The 16,183-nt window shown below is 34.4% G+C and overlaps 1 protein-coding gene across 12 annotated transcripts in view; it reads left to right on the forward strand.

Moving 5' to 3' along the window:
• Window positions 1–16,183, forward strand: part of PRKACB (protein kinase cAMP-activated catalytic subunit beta) — a 150,381-nt gene that overhangs the window by 73,488 nt on the left and 60,710 nt on the right. For 4 of the 12 annotated variants that reach the window (XM_032632641.1, XM_032632646.1, XM_032632659.1 and 1 more), the window contains exon 1: window positions 13,781–14,098. The exons of 5 other annotated variants lie outside the window; for them this stretch is intronic. In XM_032632641.1, coding sequence (XP_032488532.1) covers window positions 14,092–14,098 — 7 coding nt within the window. In that variant the 5' untranslated portion in view covers window positions 13,781–14,091. Of the gene's footprint in view, window positions 1–13,313; window positions 13,507–13,780; window positions 14,099–16,183 lie in introns of those variants that run through there. 3 more of the 12 variants (XM_032632623.1, XM_032632631.1, XM_032632668.1) reach the window with 3 other exon arrangements.

The raw sequence follows: 16,183 nt of genomic DNA on the forward strand, positions 1-16,183 counted from the left end.
TATACCTATATCCACTCTAAGAATCAATATTGTGAAAATGACTATACTACCCAAAACAATCTGCAGGTTCAATGCAATCCTTATCAAATTACCAATGGCATTTTTCACAGAATTAGAACAAAAAACTTTACAATTTGAATGGAAACACAAAAGACCACGAATAGCCAAAGCAATCTTAAGAAAGAAAAACGGAGCTGGAGGAATCAGCCTCCCTGACGTCAGACTATACTACAAAGTTACGGTCATCAAAACAGTATGGTACTGGCACAAAAACAGAAATATAGATCAGTGGAATAAGATAGAAAGTGCAGAGATAAACCCACACACCTATGGTCACCTAATCTATGACAAAGGAGTCAAGAGTATACAATGGAGAGCCTAAAGAATTTTAACTAGCATAATACAGGAAAAGTTAACTTGCTTATTCTACTACAGGGAAATGTATTTAGCTACTATACATCTTCTGTTGGAGCTGGGCACTTAGTTAGAATTAGCACTTCAGGACCTTTTTTTTAATTGAAGGGTAGTTGATTTACAATATTTTTGTGTTAATTTCAGGTGTACAGCATAGTGATTCAATATTTTTGCAGACTCTATTCCATTATAAGCTTATTTCAAGATAATGGATATAATTCCCTGTGCTATACTTTAAATTCTTGTGGCTTATCTACTTTATATATAGTAGTCTGTATTGGGTTGGCCAAAAAGTTTGTTCGGGTTTTTCCATAAGCTCTTACAAAAAACCAGAATGAACTTTTTGGCCAACCCAATATATGTTAATCCCATATTCCTAATTTGTCCTCCACCCCTTCCCTCTCCCCTTTGGTAACCACCAGTTTGTTTTCTGTGTCTATGAGTCTGTTTCTGTTTCTGTCTGAGTCAGACTTGTCTTTCTCTAAGCATAATATTCTCTAGGTCCGTCCATGTTGCTGCAAATTGCAGTATTTTATTCTTTTTTATGGCTGAGTATTATTGTGTGTGTGTGTGTGTGTATATATATATATATATATATATATATATACACCACATCTTCTTAACCCAGTTGTTTGTTGATGGACATTTGGGTTGCTTCCATGTCTTGGTTATTATAAATAGTGCTTCTATGAATGTTGGGGTGCATGTATCTTTTCGAATTATTGTTTTCACTTTTTCTGGATATATACCCAGGAGTGGAATTGCTGGATCATATGGTAGTTCAATTTTTAGTTTTTAGAGGAACTGCCATACTGTTCTCCATAGTGGCTGCACCAAATTACATTCCCATCAACAGTTTATGAGACTTTCCTTTTCTCCACATCCTCGCCAACATTTGTTATTTGTAGATTTTTTGATGATAGCCATTTTGTCTGGTATGAGTTGATATCTCATTGTGGTTTTGATTTGCATTTCTCTTAATAATTAGTGATGAGAGCTAACACTTTTGGTCACTATGTGAACATGGCAATGAATAGTCAAGACAATGGAATCCCTTTATAACAACAGTGGTTATTTATGATGTTTCTTCTACCTGGAATTTCCAGTTCCTACTACTGCCAATGGTGAGATTTGCTCATACTTTAAGATTCTGCTCACATATTATCTTTGTAACAAAATCACCAAAGCATTCTTCTGTTCCTCTGTTCTTTATCCTTTTTAGAATTCATGATCTCTTCCTGTGTTCTCATATCATACTCACTTCTATTACGTTTTATTTTATAGTATTAAAATTGTATTACATTAGTCCTCAAGTTACCTCTCTCCCCTATTTGACCTTGAACCCCTTGAAGGCATAAAATTTGTCAATTTATTTTGGTATTGCCAGCATAGTTCTCAATACATGTTGAGTTGTTTGTTAGATTAACATTAAATATCAGTACAGTCTTACACTAATAAGCTTTCTCTCAATTTGTTCTATTATGATCTTTGCAATTTATTTTAAAGGCCTGTGGCCATTAACCAAAAACAGTGAAATGCTGATCTGACCCTGGTAAATAAATATCACATTGCAGAGGCACTGAACTTTTCAGTGTTACCTGTACATTTTTATCATGATTGTTTATAAGAATCTGAGTAATCAGCAGCCTTTATAGTAAAACTAAGAAACTGGGATATTAAATGATTTGAAATTAGAAAATGTTTCCATGGAGTGTTTAACAGTGCCAAGTACTATATCAAGTGTAATAATGAGAAGCTTGTACTTGCTTGTGTTTTACAAGAATAGCCATACTACATAGTTAGAGAAGGAAGATTGAATATATACTCTTGATAGTGTCTTGCTCAAGTGTAGTCCCAGTCTAGTAGCATTAGCATCATCTGGGAGCCTGTTAAAAAGGAAGACTTTCAGGCCCCATCTAGACCTACTGAGTCAGAATCTGCATTTTAACAGGATTACCCAGCTGATTAATATGCACATTAAAGTTTGAGAAGCCCTTTTTCCCTAATAACATTTTAATCTGATTACCAAATACTGTGTCTTCATTGGAGAAAATTTGCAAACCATAGAAAAGAACAAACAAAAAAGTAAAAATCACACATAATCCCACCAAAAGATAATCACTATTAGCCTTGTTCTACATATAGTCTGTTTTGTGCATAGATACACAAATTTCCACTGGCCCTTAACTTTGGATCTCTCCGTAGTGTTTCATAACATTTTTCCTTATTGTAAAGATTTGTTCTACAATATCTTTTAAGATGGCTGTTTTGTGTTGTCTTAAGGATGCACCACAATTTAAACAGTCACTAGCCATATAGATTGTTTTTAATTTTTCGCTATCATATAAAAAAACCGCTGTGATAAACATTCTTGTAGCTAAATCTCTGTGCATATCATTATTTTTATATTTTATAGGACAAATGTAGAGAACTGTTATAACCATTTTAAGCTTTTGTATTAAATAAATTGCATCCCAGGTATACACATAATATATTCTCTTGGAGTTAAATTTGTTTTGATATTCAGAGAAGACATGTTTAAATTCCCTCGTATAATTTTCTGGCACAAAAAGCATGCTTTACTTTCTTATTATTAGTGTTTATCAAAAATTTTCCACTTTTCAAAATTGGTCAATTATTAGTAGCAAATGGTCTGAGAGACTTGTTTTAGTTGTTGAATAGAGCATTATCTTTGGTAATCAACATACTATATTCTGCCTGGGTTGGAGATTCAGTCATATTATAAAGTTTATCCTCTAAATCTGATTCTGCAATATAGTGGTGACTCATACCACTTCACTCCCACGTTTCCTGGGTGGAGTACTGTCATATACACTATCACATGAAACATTTATTTACTATCTGTCAGGCATTGTTCTAAGCACATTGCATATATTAGTTTATGTAATCCTTTAAAAACCCCAATAAGATGGATACTATTATTTTTCACATCTTTCAGATAAAGAGACTAAAACACATTGAGGTAAAGTAATTTCCTCAAGGTAACATAACAAATAGATAAAATTTGAACCCAGGCAGTCTGGCTCCAAAGCCAACACTCTTTTTTATTTTTTTTTGCGGTACACGGGCCTCTCACTATTGTGGCCTCTCCCATTGCGGAGCACAGGCTCGGGACGTGCAGGCTCAGCGGCCATGGCTCACGGGCCCAGCCACTCGGCGGCATGTGGGATCTTCCCGGACCGGGGCACGAACCCGCGTCCCCTGCATCGGCAGGTGGACTCTCAACCACTGCGCCATCAGGGAAGCCCCCAAAGCCAACACTCTTGATCACCATTCTGTGAAATCTTTCTATATGTTTGTAAGAAAAACTGGGCTTTGGGTCCTATAGCAATGATTTCTGTCTGAGGTTTTCTGTTAGTTGCAGAGACCTAGTGTATATTATGAGGACCCAGGAGACTAACAGGCTGGTCAGAGAACTTTGAAAATAAAATGTCGTCCAAAAAGAGCTAGTAATTTGAAACTGGAAGGATGATGCATTTTCTGAGGGAGTGAATATTACTTGCAAGTCCCAAAGCAATGGCTGATTTTAGCTCTGGGGTCTGGTTATGGTTGTATAACAAGTGTAGCCCACTAGGGATACATATTAGGTCTTGTCTTGGAAATATTCGAATTAATCACTGTACTCATCTGCTCAAATTAGCAGGACTTCTAAATGGAAGTTTTCTTGGGATCTTCTTCCAGTCCCCTTCAAGTATTGCTAAACTTCTGGGAGTTTACTCATTCCAGAGAAGCTAATCTTCTTTCCAAAGGTTGGATGAAGAAAGAGATGGGTATTTTGATTAGTATAGTGGATAGTAATCTCATTTTCAGCTGCTATTGATTTTGCCAGTGCTACATAGTTTCACGGTTTAAACTGGTCCCAAAGAATTTGATGTATCCTTGCTCTTGATGCGATGCCACTGATACTTGTGGAGACTGGATTCTTAATGGAAGGATGTCTCCTTGTGGAGATACTGATTCTATTTTTCTTTTTTTTTAAATTTTGAGACACTGATTCTTTTTTTTCATATTTTATTTAAATTTTATTATTTTACAAAAATCATTAAGAAATCCTTGTACCCCTTCATTTAAAAATTTTTCTTTTATTTTTTTTTAACATCTTTATTGGAGTATAATTGCTTTACAATGGTGTGTTAGTTTCTCTTTTATAACAAAGTGAATCATCTATACTTATACATATATGTATAAATATGCATTAATTTTTATTGGAGTATAGTTGATGAGACACTGATTCTTAATTGAGACACTGATTCTTAATGGGAGGATGATCCACCCTTTCCAGTGTTATACTCATTCAAAGCTTATGTCACAGATTTAGTTTCCTTAATTTATACTTACTTACTTAGTCATCCTGGCTTCATGCCAGGTTGAATGTGAGAAGGTGCTTTTGACTCATCCCCACACTGTACCAAAATTGGCCTTCCTTTCTTGAACATCTTTCCAGGGATAGCAAACTGGTTGTCTGTGACCCAGATGTAAATCACAGATATGTTTTATTTAGTTCTCATGATAATTTAAAATAATTGAGTGTGATACCATTATTTTATATGTAAATAAAAATATTGATTTTAAAACAAGATCTTTCATATTAATATCTGGACTTTCATATTCTATTTTTAATAATTTTATTTTTTTTAATTTTTATTTTTTTGGTTTTGTTGGGTCTTCATTGCTGTGCACAGGCTTTCTCTAGTTGTGGCAAGCGGGGGCTACTCTTCATTGTGGTGCATGGGCTTCTCACTGCAGTGGCTTCTCTTGTGGAGCACGGGCTCTAGGCGTGCAGGCTTCAGTAGTTGCAGTATGCAGGCTTCAGTAGTTGTGGTACACAGGCTTAGCTGCTCCATGGCATCTGTGATCTTCCCGGACCAGGGATTGACCCCATGTCTCCTGCATTGGCAGGCGGATTCTTAACCACTGCACCACCAGGGAAGTCCCTGGACTTCCATATTCTTGAACCATTTGAAAAACTGATTTCAGTGGTCTCTCATTCCCATATGAGAACAAATGGGAATTTGCACTGAATAACTGTTCTCTTTAGCCAGGATTTATACTATCTCATTTGCTCTAGCCTTCACTGTTTCACTACTTCTGTTGTTTCACCTGCCTATCCTCGGTAGGCACTTGAATTTGACCTACAGAGCCCCTAATATGAGCCTAAATCACCAGGTTCTCCTTTATTCTTCGATAAAGCTTATTTAGTGTGCCTTCTTACTCATGGGCCACAGATACTATCACTAAAATTGATAAGAAATTCTCGTAATTCTGAACCTTAGAAAGAATGGGGTCTAGGTTTTGATCCCTCCTTTTCAAATTCCTGTTCTATTTTTAATGCAGATCTACTTACCTCCTTCCCGTTTGTTAGCTCTCTTTACCATAGGGTATTGAGAGGAACAACCTTTACCAAGCTCCAAAGGGTTTTGTTAGATCATTCCCCCAAGGTAATAGATGCCTACCAGCCTTAGATTTACATAATTAAGTTGTCGGCTGAAGTGATTCTTCCCACAGCAAAGAAGATCTGCCTCAGATTGACTCTACTTATGTAGAGAAGCACTTGACAACTTTTTTAAAAAGAGAAATATAATTTACATGCCATAAGACTCACTCATTATAAGTGTACAATTCAGTGTTTATTAATAAACATATAGAGTTGTGCAGCCATCACTACAATTCAGTTTTAGAACATTTTCATCACCCCCAACAGTTCTTTTGTTCTCTTTTGCAATCAGTCCCCACCTCAGACAAACACGGATCTGTTTTCTATCCCTACAGATTTCCTTTTCTGGATATTTTATAAAAATGGAATCATATAATATATATATAATCTATTGTTGCTGGCTTCTTGAACTTACAATAACGTTTTTGAGGTTCATCCATGTTATAGAACATATCAATAGTTGGCTCTATTTTATTGCTGAATTGTACTGTATTGTGTGGATGTAACATTTTTGTTTATCCATTCAGCAACTGATGAACATTAGGATTGTTTCCAGTTTTTGGTTTATTTGGATAATGTTGCTCTATCCGCATGCAAGACTGGGTGGACATATGCTTTCATTTCTCTTGAGTTGATGTCTAGGGGTAGAATAACTGGGTCATATGGTAAGTTTATGTTTATCTTTTTAAGAAATTTCCAAATTGTTTTCCTAAGTAGCTTAATATTTTATATTCCCATCAACAGTGTAGGAGGGTTACAGTTTCTTCACATTCTTGTTAATACTTGGTATCATCAGTCTTTTTGATTTTAGCCATTCTGGTGTGTGTGAATTGGTATTTAATTGTGGTTTCAGTTTGCATTTCCCTAATGATTCATGATGTTGAGCATGTTTTCATGTTCTTATAAACCATTCATGTATCTACTTTAGAAAAATGTATTTTCAAATCTGTTGCCCACTTTCTAAATTGAGGCTTTTTTTCTTATTATTGTCAAGTCTTTAAAGTTCTTTATATATTCTGAACACAAGTTTACCAAATAAATAATTTGCAAATATTTTCTCCCCATTGGTGGCTTGTATTATCTTCTTAAATGATATCCTTGAAGAGCAAAAGTTTGTAATTTTAATGAAGTCCAGTTTATCATTTTTTCCTTTGATGGATTGTACTTTTGGTGCCAAATCTTAAGAAATCTTTATCTAACCCAAGGTAATGGAGATTTTTATTCTATGCTTTCATCTAAAAATTAATTTTTTGTGTTGTTTTGTGTGAGCTATGGAGTGGAGTTCTTTTTTTTAACTCATATAAATATCCAATTTTTACTGCGCTGTTTGTTGAGAAGACTTTTCTTTCTCCATTAATCATCTTGGCACCTTTTGTCAAAAATCAGTTGACCATAATTGTAGGGGTTCACTTCTGAATTCTCAATTTTGTTCCAATGACCAGTGTATGTCTATTCTATGCCAATACCACATTGTCTTGGTTATTGTAACTTTAAAAAAAGTTTTGAAATCAAGTAGTGTAGGTCCTCGAACTTTGTTCTTTCCAAAATTGTTTTGGCTATTCTGGGTACTTTACATTTCCATATAAATTTTAATCAGCCTGTCAGTTTCTAAAGAAAAGCCCACTGGGATTTTCATAGAGATTTCATTGAATCTATAGATTAATTTGTGGAGACTCTTCTATCAACAATATTGAGTCTTGAAGTCCATGAAAATGAAATAGCTTTCCATTTATTTTGATGTACTTTAATTTCTCCGCAATGTTTTCTGTTTTTTTGTTTGTTTTTTTTTTTTTTTTTAGTGAGTAAATCTTGTTAAAATGGATTCCTAAGTTTTTTTTTCTGTTAATACCATTGTGAATGGAGCTGTCCTTTTAATTTCAGTTTTGGATTGCTTGTTCCTAGTATATTAAAATGTTATTGGTTTATATATATATTATATCCTATGATGTTGATAAACTTACTTATTAGTTCTTGTAGTTTCTTTATAGATTCCTTAGAATTTTATACATATAGAATCCTGTCATCTGCAAAAAAAGACAGTTTTATTTCTTTCTTATCAATTTATATGCCTTTAATATCTTTTTAAATATCTTTTTTCTTACCTCATTACACTGGCTAGAACCTTTCATAAAAAGTTGCAAAGAGGGCTTCCCTGGTGGCGCAGTGGTTGAGAGTCCGCCTGCCAATGCAGGGGACACGGGTTCGTGCCCCAGTCCGGGAAGATCCCACATGCCGCAGATAGGCTAGGCCCGTGAGCCATGGCCGCTGAGCCTGTGCGTCCGGAGCCTGTGCTCCGCAACGGGAGAGGCCACAACAGTGAGAGGCTCGCGTACCACAAAAAAAAAAAAAAAAAAAAAGTTGCAAAGAAGTGGTGAGTATAGATATCCTTGCCTTATTTCCATTCTTAGGAAAAGCATTCCATCTTTCACCATTATATATAATGTAAACTATAGGGTCCCCCTCTCCACCTCACCCCCAAACTCACCCTTTATCAGCTTGAGGAAGTTCCCTGCCAGTCCCAGTTTGTTGAGAGGTTTTATCACAGGTACTGGATTTTGTAGAATGCTTCTGCTACATATATTGAGATGTTTATGTCGTTTTGTCTTTTATTCCATTAATATGGTGTATTCCATTAATTAATTTTCAATGTTGAACCAACCTTGCCTTCCTGGGATAAATCCTACATGGTCCTGGTGTATAATCATTTTAATATACTGCTGAATTAGGTTTGCTAATATTTTGATAAAGATTTTTGTGTTGGAATGGATATTGATCTGTAATTTTCTTTTGATCTTTGTCAGTTTTGTCATCAGGCCTCATAGAATAAGTTGGGAAGTATTACATCCTTCTTTATATTCTAGAAAAGTTTGTGTCAGATTGGTATTATATCTTTTAATGTTTCATAGAATTCCCCAGTGAAGCCATGTGGACCTGAGCTTCTCTTTGTGGGAAAAATTGTAATTACTGGCTTAATATTTTTGTTTGTTTGTAAGTCTTTTCAGATTTGTTATTTCTTCTTGAGTTAGTTTTGGTAATTTGTGTCTTTCTATGAACTTGTCCATTTCATCTAAGTTATATCATTTACGTAAAGTTGTTCATAGTATTCTTTTTTAATCCTTTTAATTTCTCTAGCATCAGTGGTTATGCCATCTTTTCATTCCTGATTTTGGTAATTAGTGTCTTCTCTGTTTTATTTTGTCTTAATTTTGGTCAGTCTAGCTAAAGGTTTATCAGTAAGACTTTTGGTCTCTTCATTTTCTCTATTGTTTTTATGTTCCATTTCATTGAATTCTGCTGTGACCGTTTTGGCTTTGGTTTAATTTGCTCTTCTTTCTAAGTTTCTTAATGTGGAAACTTAAATTATTGATTTGAGACCTTTCTTTTTTTCTAATACATGTGTTTAAAGTTTTGAATTTTCCTCTAAGCTATGCTTTATCTGTATCCCATAAATGTTGATTTCTTGTGGGTTTTTTTCCATTCAGTTCAAAATATTTTCTAATTCCCTTTGGGATTTCTTTGTGATCTAAATCCAGATATTAGGATTTCCAAAATTTCTCTCTGTTGTCCATTCCTACTTTAATTCTCCTATGATAAGAGTTCATTTTTTGAATGAATTTTCTATCCTTTCAAATTAATTTGAGATTTGTTATATTGCTTAGCATATGATTAGTATGGAGAATTTCCATGTGTACTTGAAAAGAATGTGTATTCTGCTGATGTTAGATGCTGTGTTTTATAAATGTCATTTTAATGATATTATATTCAAGTTTTCTGTAATCTATTGATTTTCTTTTTTCCATGAATTATTGAGAATATTGAAATTTTCAACTATAATTTCTGAATTATTTAGTTCTTTCTTTAAAAAAAATTTTTTTAATTAATTAATTTATTTTTGGCTGTGTTGGGTCTTCATTGCTGTGTGTGGGCTTTCTCTAGTTGTGGCGAGTGGGGACTACTCTTCATTGCAGTGTATGGGCTTCTCATTGCAGTGGCTTCTCTTGTTGCAGAGTACGGGCTCTAGGTGCTATAGGGCTTTGGTAGTTGTGGCACGCAGGCTCTAGAGCACAGGCTCAGTAGTTGTGGCACGCGGCTTAGTTACTCCACGGCATGTGGGATCTTCCCAGACCAGGTATCGAACCATGTCCCCTGCATTGGCAGGCAGATTCTTAACCACTGTGCCACCAGGGAAGTCCCTAGTTCTTCCTTCAATTCTGTCATTTTTGTTTTAGCATTTTGGAGACTATTTTGTTCATTGCATATACATTTCTAATTGTTAAATCTCCCAGAAGTATTGACCCTTTTATCATTATGAAATTTCCTTTTTTTGACTTTAGTAATATTTCTTGTCTTAAAGTCTATTTTGTCTGATATTGATATAGGTATTCCACCTGTATTATGGTTACTGTTACATGGTATAACTTTTTCTCTCCTTTCCCTTCAACCTATTTTTATCTTAAAATCTAAAGTGTGGCCCTGTAGACAGCATATAGTTGGACCTTTTTTAATCCAGTCTGATAATTTCTGCCTTGTGATCTGTTTATTCACATTTAATGTAATTATTGATATGGTTGGCTTTACATCTTTGATTGTGCTGTTTGTTTTCTATATATCTTAAGAGTTTTTGTATTGTTGTTCCTCTCTTCTTTTGTGTTAAACAGATATTTGTAGGATGCCATTTTAATTCCTCTTTGATTTTTAAACTACATTTTAAAAAGACATTTTCTTAATAGTCGATTTAGGGGTTAAAATATGCATTTTATCTTATCACAATCTACTTTTCTAGTAAAATATAGTGACTTTGATGCAATATAGCTCCATTTCTTCTCTAATTTTGTGTTATCATTTTCACGTTACCTTTATGTTTTTATAAACCTAGAAATGCAGTGTTACAATGATTGCTTCATACAATTTTAAGGTCTTTAAAGAAATTTTAAAAAGAAAGATAAATGTGTTTATATAGTCTTTTACTTATATATTTATCATCTATACTCTTTATTTCTTCCTGTCAATTTGAGTATTGTCCAGTGTCTTTTCATCTGGAACAACTTCCTTAAGTATTTCTGCTTGAAGCACATATCCTCTGTTGTTGTTTATCTGAGAATGTTTTTATTTTACCTTTGTTTTTAGAGGATAGTGTTCCTGGATAGAGAATTGTGAAAAGGTTTGTTTCTTTTAGCACTTTGAATACATTATTCCACTGCCTTCCGGCCTCTCTTATTTTCATGAAGAAGTCATCATTAATCATATTGCTTTTCCCCTGTACATGATTAGTCATTTTCTCTTGCTTCTCTCAATATTTTTTCTTTGTCTTTGGCTTTTAACAACTTGAATATGAGGTGTCTAGGTATGAATCTCTTTGTACTTATCATACTTGGCATTGGTTGAACTTAGATTGCAGGTTAACATTTTTCATCAGATTGGACATTTTCAACCATTATTTCTTCAAATATTTTTTCTTTGCCCTTTGTCTCTCTCCTCTCCTTCTAAGGTTCCTATTACATGTATGTTGATACCCTTGATATCCTACAGGCTTCTAAGGGTCTGTTCATTTTTTTCCTATCTTTTGTTCTCTGTATTCTTCAGACTGGTTGATTTCTATTGATCTATCTTCAAGTTCACTGACTGAGTCTTTTGCCCTCCTCAAATCTGCTGTTGGGCTTATGTAGTGAGTTTTAAAGTTTGGGTTATTGTACTTTCCAAGTCTATAATTTTTATATCTTGAATAGTTTCTCTTTCTATCATTATATTGAAATTCTCTTTGTTGTATCATTGCCATCATATTTTCCTTGAATTCTTTAAATACAATTTCCTTTTATTCTTTTGATATATTTTCAATAGTCTTGTCTGCTAAATCCTATATTTGGGACCATTCAGAGACATTTTCTATCGTTTTTCCTCATTATGGATTATATAATGTTTTTGTCAGAAATTTGACTTTTTAAAATAATATTTTGTAGCAGCTCTGCATTCTGATTATTTTTTCTTTCCTCAGGATTGTTTTTATTTATATTGTTTTGTTTTAATAACTTCCATGGCTTTAATCTATGGGCTGTATCCACCATGTTGTCTGGCTACTGATTTCTCTGTTAGGGATTACCCTGTGCCTGCATAGCTTAGTTACTATTCAGTGATTAATCAGAGTTTGTGCTCAAACATTCTGAGCCAGTCTGTGCTGATGGAGCTGTTTGTGGGTTGGAAAGCATATTCAACGTTCAGGCAGTTTTCAAGCCTGTACCAGCTTTAACTTTCCTTTGGGTCCTATGGAATAGCTTCCTTGTCAAGCTGGGATATGTGGAGAGCTTATTTAGGCCCTCTCTGCCTCTCTCATTTACATTTTCTATACTAAATTTTTTGCTAGACCATCAGTCTACTGCTCACCCCTACTATGGCCACAACTTCAGGTTAGCAAAGCTGGATACTTTCCCTGTTCATTTGCTACAGTTTGCTTTTTTTTTTTTAATAGATGGTATCACTTGTATGGGGTTTTTTGGCTTCCTCTCCAAATCATGTCAGCCCTCTCTGGCAGTAAAGCTCCTGGTTGTCATGGAGCCCCACCCTGACAGAAGTACTGCACTGACTGAGCTGTGGGGGAACAGGAGCAGCACCAAGCAAGAATACCACAGACTCCCACTGTTTTCATGCAAAGTGTAGCAATTTTTCATGAATAAATGCTTCTCAGTTTGTTGTTTGTGATTACTAGATGTCCAGAACCATGAAGTCATTGTTTTTGATAATTTTGTCCAACTTCATAATTGTTTCTTGGAGAGAAGATTTGCTGACTTACTCATTCTTTCATCACCAGAAGTCCTGTGTCACCTGGCAACTTTTAAAATGGCATGTTCACTTGGTGACATTCCACTTAACAAGGAACCATTCTATAGATCCCTTGTACCATTTTGGTACAAATTTTGGGTCTCTGGGAATCAGTACAGTTGTTCACCATACCATCTACCTTGCTATACAATCTGTCATCTTAATCCTGTTTAATGTAAGGGATTTTACACTTCAAAAATAATTGTCGGGCTTCCCTGGTGGCGCAGTGGTTGAGAGTCCGCCTGCCGATGCAGGGGACACGGGTTCGTGCCCCGGTCTGGGAGGATCCCACGTGCCGCGGAGCTGCTGGGCCTGTGAGCCATGGCCGCTGGGCCTGCGCGTCCGGAGCCTGGGCTCCGCGGCGGGAGAGGCCGCGGCAGTGAGAGGCCCGCGTACCGCAAAAAAAAAAAAAAAAAAAAAAAAAAAAATTGTCAGTAACTTTGTGTACTCCCCTCTTTTGAAAATCACATAAGTGGCATCTGACACTGTTTGTGATACTGAATATAATGGAAGTTTATAAATAAGTTGTTTTACAATTCTCCTTTATAAATGAAGATATATAGTATTATATTTTGTCTCCTCCATAATAACAGAATGTTTAAATGGTTAACATTTGTGCTGCAGTATAGCTTTCTGGCTCATGAAAAATGAAAGCTATCAGCGATCTGGGCAATAAGATTCATCGCCAATAGTCACTAGCAACAGCACACAGCATTTTAATATCAGTGAAGTCCACAGCTAGCAGTAAGAGCTGGTGTAATTGAAAGACGTTTAGGTGCAATCATTCTGCTGTTTGTTCCTTGCCAGGTTCAACATGGGATTGTGTGAGTATTTGAAGAAAACAGCAATTTTTAAAATATCTTGGAAAGATGTAAAAATGGTAGATAAGTGCTTAAATTTAAGAAACGTGGTAATTTTTAAATCATGTGGCTCTAAAATAAAAAGGCATTTTATTTGTCTTGGTTGATTAAAGCTTTAGAAAAGCTACTCCTTGGTTACAAGTGAACCGATAATTCTGCTCTAATGTTGCCGTGGTAACAACTCATGCTGATATAATTGAGAACATCTTATACATCCTGGTTCGAACATTTTCTCCCTGCCATTTTGAGTTGTTCTAGTGGTATATGAAGAAGCCTAGGATAACTAGCTTGAGAGAAATTAAATCTAGTTATACACATCTTTGGCATTAATCTGATGTTTACTAGTGATATCTCGTACTGAGCAGTTATGCTTTGCTTCTAGGGGCTTCTCTTTTTAAAACAAAAGAAAGCTTTTCATTTTCTGTGTGCTGCATGCTCTAATGTATGTGTTTACACCATCGGTTCTTATACCTCTAGAGATTAGCATAACTCCCTTTGCTGTTGGATTGTTGTTTTGAGCAGTATGTTTTGGAAAGGTTGATTTTCATCATGAGTGGTAAGTATGCTCTCTGAGACTCTGTAGGTTTGTATTTTTAAAAAAATATTTAACTATAAAAGCAAAAAAATGTTTTTTAGAGGGGCAGTTGTAAAGCCAGAACTACAGTGGATTACATTTTCTCTTGATGCTTTTGCTTTTAGAGATTATAGTAATTTGCTTTTTAAATCCATTAACAACTGTGAATAATTAATATCACTATTAATAGTCAATACCAGTAATCAGTTTCTAATCTATTTTATGGTGTGATTTATTGTATTCATTATATTCATTAATACATTGTTATTAATTGTGTTATAAATTAGTGAGTAAAAGACCCACTGTGGTAAAGGAGGAATTTTTTTAGTGTCTGATCCTGAAGATAATTAAACTTTCCTTTTATTGGCTTTGTCTTTCTAATATTAATTTTTGTTAGCTTCTTTTTGGTTATATAAAAAATACTCAATTTTGCATAAGATGTTGCCAAAATTTTATTGATTTGTTTGTTGCTTTTAACTATAATTCATTGAGAAATAGGAATTTAATGATGAAATAAATATATGCATTTTGGTTTTGGAGCCTTTGTTAAAATTTTTAGAAATAATTTTTTGGGAAATAATTTGTTAGAACAAGTACTTTTGTGATAGTTTCCTTTTTGTTTTTGTAAATATGATTTTTTCTAAACATTTCTAAAAATGTTTTTTGAGAAAATATACTACAGTATATACTGCAGTTTATCATAGGGTAAAAGCTGTTCACTTTAAGCCAAACCTGCAGCTAAAAATAGATATCCTGTTGTTAGAGGCAGAAATATTTGCTTAGAGCATAATTCATTAGCATCTTTTTGCTTAACTAAAAAAGAGGATGTTTATTAAGTTAACCTTTGAATCAGATACATGTTTAGGAAAAGTGTTATGGTTTTTCTCTTAAAGCAGTCTATAGTTTATACTTAAAAGATTTGGAATTGGAATTCAGAACCTGAGAGAGTTGGATTTTTTTGGTATAGTGGTAGAATTCCAAATAGATGAACATTTTCTTCCATAATTGGAGACCATCTTATTATTGCCAATAAACATTTTTTATCCTGCTGCTGTATAATATAAACCTCTTCAACACTGTTAGGTATTTATTTATAGAATGATATTAGACGTTAAAAGAACAATTTTGCATGTAATATATTAAGAATGATTTGTTATTGTTATTATCCTGTTATTCTACTGTTAGATAGATCTTTCTGTTCGAGTGTTTTAAATTTGGGCTAATATTACAAAAGCAACATGTTAACATTTCTTAGGATTTCTTGGATATCAAAACTGAATATACCTGGTTATCACACTTAAAATACTGGATTTCTTTGAATACAGGCAGTGTGTTTTTTCTCCTTGAAAGTGTTCTAGAGGTTTTACAATTGGATATGTTAGTTTTAGCTGAAGAAAATTGTTACTGCTTCTCTATTGCTTTTTCTTTCAAGAAAGCTATGGATTATTCAGATAGTATTTGATATACTTGATCATATTGGTCTGCCCTTATAGCCTTTTTTAACCATAGGAATTATAGTAATGACAACTAAACATTCTGACTTTTTCAGGATTGTCCAATTTCAACTAATATTACTCATAAGTGGTTAAATGCCTCAGCCATTTCAAAATGTGGAAAATTTCAAATGAAGTGTGGTTTTATTTGTAAAAATGAGCAAATGCCAGACCTTTTTATCTAAGTCTTTAGCTATACATGTGATATTTATGTGTATGTGGTACTTTCCTAGTTAAAAAGCTCTTTCTTTTCTCCTTCCTTGCCTATTAAATACCAGCTTTTGGGGGGAATAGTTTTCTCTGGAATCTATCTTTAGCCCTCTTTTAATGCTGCATTCTCTCTGAATGATCTCATCCAGTCCCACATCTTCAGTTGTTACCTGAATGTTCAGTGCAAAAGTGAATTTTCTCTTTCCATCCCAAATCTGCTCCTTTTTCATTCATCCTGATTTTTGTTAATGATCCCACTCGCCATGCAGGAACTTAAAACAGAAGCCTTGTAATCACTGAACTTGTTTCTTACTCCCCAGACATGCACTCAGCCATAAATTTCTATTGATTCTACATTAGAAAT

Source organism: Phocoena sinus, chromosome 1 (assembly GCF_008692025.1).
Source record: "Phocoena sinus isolate mPhoSin1 chromosome 1, mPhoSin1.pri, whole genome shotgun sequence".
Taxonomy (NCBI): domain Eukaryota; kingdom Metazoa; phylum Chordata; class Mammalia; order Artiodactyla; family Phocoenidae; genus Phocoena; species Phocoena sinus.